Source organism: Orycteropus afer, unplaced genomic scaffold (genome assembly GCF_000298275.1).
Source record: "Orycteropus afer afer isolate SDZICR_OR568_19922 unplaced genomic scaffold, OryAfe1.0 scaffold00006, whole genome shotgun sequence".
Classification (NCBI taxonomy): domain Eukaryota; kingdom Metazoa; phylum Chordata; class Mammalia; order Tubulidentata; family Orycteropodidae; genus Orycteropus; species Orycteropus afer.
This window is the reverse complement of record NW_006921593.1, coordinates 14,617,357-14,622,110: the sequence shown is the minus strand read 5'-3', so window position 1 is coordinate 14,622,110 and position 4,754 is coordinate 14,617,357. Positions and strand designations below refer to the sequence as shown.

General features: G+C 61.7%; 1 protein-coding gene across 1 annotated transcript in view; it reads right to left on the bottom strand.

Annotated features, from left to right (window-relative positions):
* Positions 1 to 4,754, bottom strand: part of CARD11 (caspase recruitment domain family member 11) — a 42,098-nt gene that overhangs the window by 23,587 nt on the left and 13,757 nt on the right. Inside the window, exons 5-8 of the mRNA XM_007941178.1 lie at positions 3,658 to 3,810; positions 2,577 to 2,702; positions 1,989 to 2,183; positions 413 to 589 (exon numbers count right to left, since the gene is read on the bottom strand). Coding sequence (XP_007939369.1) covers positions 413 to 589; positions 1,989 to 2,183; positions 2,577 to 2,702; positions 3,658 to 3,810 — 651 coding nt within the window. The remainder of the gene's footprint in view (positions 1 to 412; positions 590 to 1,988; positions 2,184 to 2,576; positions 2,703 to 3,657; positions 3,811 to 4,754) is intronic.

The window sequence follows — 4,754 nt, the reverse complement described above, 5'->3', positions numbered from 1 at the left end:
GTCTTCACAGAAGCAAAGCCCAAACCACACCCACTGCTGTGGGGTCCATTCCGACCCCCAGCACCCCTAGAGGACACAGTGGAACTGCCCCATGGGGCTTCCAACACTGATCTTCACAGAAGCAAACTGCCACATCTTTCTTCCATAGGGCAGCTGGTGGTTCCAACAGCCAACTTTGTGCTTTAAGCACCACACCCCAGGGCTCCTCTGACATGTGACAGGCACTCAGTGTGCAGTCGCTTAACAAACGAATGAACCCAGAAACAAGCTTATTTTCCTCTCCTTTCCCACTTGCGCTACATTTACAGCAGATGCAGGGAACTAGTGACAAGCAGGAGATGGCATGGTTTCTGTCACCAGGGCCGCAGCAGGTGTGTCCCCGGGCTCCCCGCCCCCGCCCCACCGGCAGTACCTGGATGCCCTTCAGGTTCATCCTGCGCCTGGGCGGGTGGTAGGGCAGGAAGTACTTGCTGTCTTCAGGGGACTCCTCGGAGGTCGACGAGTCGTCCGCTTCCTGGCCGTTGGTCCTGGGGCTGGCGTCCCCGAAGGCCTGCGAGATGGTGGTCACCGGCAGGTTCCGGGGCAGGCTCTGGGACGGCATGAAGCCATGTCAGTGCTGGGGTGGCACAGGCAGCCCCAGGCCAGCAGCCAGCCAGGAGCCCTGACCGCCCCTGGCCAGGCCGGCTCCTCCTTCCTTCTGGCTCCGGTCTCACTCAGACGCCACGGCCCCCAATCTCGGCTCCACCGTCCGTGTCCCCCACAGCCCTGTTCTCCATCATCCTCCCGCCAGGGCCTCGGTCAGACCCCGCCTTCTTTTCCAGAAGTAAAAGCATTGCCCGTACTTGGTCTCGGCCCCTAAATCCAACCCACCAAACACCGGCCACTGTCACGTCAGCTCCGACTCACAGCGACCCCCGTGGGTCAGAGTGGAACCGCGCTCCCTGGCGCTTCCAGGGGCTGGTACTTTTGGAAGTAGCCCAGCAGCCCTTTGTTCCGTGCCCCTGGGTGGACTCTAACAGCTGACCTTTCCGTTAGCAGACAAGCACCCCCAGGGACTCCTGAATCTGTTATGGTCCTGTTACTTTCCCAGTTACTAGCCCTGTCTGTACTAGAACCACACACAGATACTGCTGAACGGTTGAATAATAATAAGTAATAATAACAATAATAAAATAAATAATAAATATGAAAATAAGTAACAATAAATATAATAGTGCCAGCTGATGTATAAAGTGCCTTATATCTATTGTCTTTTTAAATGTTTCCTGACTGTATTTTTACTCAAATAACACTCATAAAGTTTTTTTTTGCCAAACTACACAACCCCCCTGCGTGTTAGTTCCCTCTGTGTGCTGTGTGATGTATGTATGTGCACACTATTTCCGTGGGTGTGTTACATGCAAAAATATAGTGCATGTGTTTGTTTTCGCTCACTTTTTACAAATAAGTGGGGCTGATTATCAAAGATTTCCCAGCTGGCATTGCAAAGCCAGCATGTTACCTACTCTCCTAACTTCAAAGTGAGTGGGGTCTACCTTGTCACTAAGGTTAGAGGGTTATCCTGGGCGTGGGAGAAAGGGTCCCTGCCTGGGATCCCCCCTCTTGGCCTACCCAGACAAGGCTGTGTACCCGGCGGGGGCGGGTCATCAGCAGGAGCTGGTCACCCAGTGGGGGCAGGTCACCTGGCAGGGTGGGTCCACCTGGTGGGGCTGGGTCACCCAGCAAAGGCCATGAATCCTGTGTTGGTCGCCCACCCAGTGGGGCGGGTCACCCAGCGGAGGCCGTGCAGCCCTTGCTGGTCGCCCACCCGGCGGGTGGGTCACCCGGCAGAGGCCGTGCACCCTGTGTTGGTTGCCCACCCAGTGGGGCGGGTCACCCAGCGGAGGCCCTGCAGCCTGTGCTGGTTGCCCACCCAGCGGGCGGGTCACCTGATGGGGCTGGGTCACCCGGCCGAGGCCGTGCAGCCCGTCACCCGGCGGGCGGGTCACCTGGTCCAGGCTGCTGTCCTTGGAGAGGCGCCGCAGCTTGCTCTCCAGGTTGGCGATGCAGGCCTCGCGCCGAACCATCTCAATGCGCATTTCGTCGTTCTTCTCCTCCAGCTCGCGGATCTGTTTCCGGTACTTGTCCTTCTCGATGAGGCACTGTGAGTACTGAGTCTGCGCCTCGTCCCGGGAGTGAAAGGCCTGAGGGGCGGACGTCCTGCCTGGTCAGAAACCCGCTCTCCCAGCCTGGGTGCTGGCCACCCCGCCTCCCGCCCTGGTCCGGCTCTGATCCCCGGGCTCACCGACTGCCTCCCTCGTCACTGCACGTCGGGCTGCCCGCCCTCGCCTCCCCGTGCCCCGTTCGGCCACCGCCCACCCTCACGATGTGCCAGCTGCGTGCTGGGAGCTTCCGGGCACCGTCTGGGAGCCCACCCCGTGGCCCCGAGGGGCAGTACCGTCATCACCCCATCTCACAGGCCAGCGCGCTGAAGCGCCAGAGCTGGGGCGCTCGCCCGTGTCACGCCTCCCGCAGGGCGGGGCTGGCAGCTGAGTGTGCCCGCCACAGCCTGGAGGCCGGGCCGGCGGAGCCCGCACCTGGTCCCGCTCGCGCTCCACCTCCTCCAGCTGCAGCATGACGGTGTTCATGCGGTGCCGGTACATCTCGCAGTCCTTCCCCAGCGTGGAGCACTTCAGCTCCAGGTCCTCCTTCTCCTCCAGGTACTGCCGGCCACACAGAGAGGTCAGACACACGCCCACCCGGGCAGGGCCAGGCGGCGGCCTGCAGCGGGCCCCACCTGGGCTGCGAGTCTGGACCTCCTAGCCTGTCCCGGAGCCACGTCGACAGGCAGCTACTCTGCGGAGACCTCTGTGGGCCTGCTGCAGGCAGACCTCGGAGACGCCGCAGGCCCGGTTCCAGACCCCGCAATCAAGTGAGTGACATGCGCGTTCGGCCTCCCAGTGCTTAGAGAAGTTACAGTCACGTTCTCCTGTTGTCTCTTTCGAAGCTTGAAATATCGTGAGAATGACCCCCATGGGACACAGAGACACGGAGTGAGCACGTGCTGTTGGAAAAATGGCGCCCACAGACTTGCTGGACGCAGGGTCGCCACAAACCTTCAATGTGCAAGAAACACTGTATGTGTGAAGTGCAATAAAGTGAGGTCTGCTGGTGCGTGCCAGTGAGCAGTGAGACTGGGGACCTGGGGGGGCCGTACGGACACGGCACCTACCCTCCTGGGCCCGTGGTCACGGGGAGGGCAGGTGGTGGGTCAATGCGTGTCACTATTGTTAGCTGCCCTTGGGTCACCCCGACTCACGGTGACCCTGTGCATAATGGAACGAAACGTCGCCCCGTCCCCGTCATCCCCAGGATGGGCTGCAGGCTGGACGCTGTGATTTATATGGTCTCACTGTCGAATTTCCAGGCCTCTCCTCCTAGCCACCTTAGTCTGGGAGCTCTGCTGGAAGCCTTCAGCATCCCAGCCCCACGCGGCCTCTGCTGACAGACAGGCAGCGGCTGTGCACTGGCCAGGCATGGAACCCGGGTCTCCCCCATGACAACCCTACGGCTGAGCTGTCACGGCCTCATTCTAAGTGACTGCCTACGGAGGACTAACACGACCATGGCAGGGGGCTGGGCGCTGGAGGGACGGGTCCCAGGGCCCTGCGCACGCACCTTGTCCCGGAGCTCCTCGGCCTGGCGCGCCTCCTCCTGCAGGTTGTAGATCTTGTTCACCAGCTCCTGCCGGTCCTCCAGCGCCTCCTTGCGGTCATGTTCCAGGATGTCCAGGATGGCTTTGTCCGAGTCTGGCAGGCTGCGCTTCCCGGCCTGGGGGCAGCAGGGACAGTGCAGGGTGTGTGTGTGTGTGTGTGTGTGAGTGAGCGCTCGGGCACACGTGGGGAGTGGGAGGGCGTTCAGGACCCAGGGGCAGGCACAGAGCAAGCAGAAAGCTGGCGCCAGGGCTGCAGAGCCAGCCCTTCTGCCTCCTGGGGACAGTAAGGAGCTCATCACCTAAGCTGATCACTTGGAGAAAAGCCTAAGACCCGCTTCTGCTTGGGACCCCCTGGGACCCCCTTTCCACTGTGCTGCAGCTCTTATCAGAGCCCAGAGGGGCTCGTCTGAGCCTCAGACACTCCTGGTGACGGGGGCTGAGCCGCCTCCCCGGTGGCTCCTGAAGCATCAGCTAATCTGCTCCTGTCTTGCCAGGATGCGTCCTGCAGAGCCTGGCAGCGGGTCCCGGGAGGGACGGGTACGTCTCGGGAAGGGGATGCGTGCCTTCTTCCTCCCTGGCAGCTGTTCTGGGAGACAGCTTCCTCCCAGACACCCACAGGGGAGCAGGATGACACGCACGGAGGCACTGCAGGTACTAACGTATGGCCGACTGGAGGGCTGAGCTTCTCAGAATTTTCAAGGGGAACCAGGCAGCCCAGTGTGCGCTCCTCTCCTTGTGGGCCCAAGGCGTCCCAGGCCCTTTCCTTAGGGACACGCTTCCCAAGCATCATCTCCACAGTGGCTCTAGAGGTGGTGGGTGGTCACCCCCACCTGGTGAAGGAGGAAGCCAAAGCCCTGGGCCCCGCTGCCTGTGCCCACCCCTCACCTGGATGACCGACCGCAGCCCCGCCCGCCCCTCACCTGGACGACCTCTCACCTGGACGACCCCTCACCTGGACGACCCCTCACCTGGACGACCCCACACCTGGACGACCCCTCACCTGGACGACCCCACACCTGGACGACCCCTCACCTGGACGACCCCGCACCTGGACGACCCC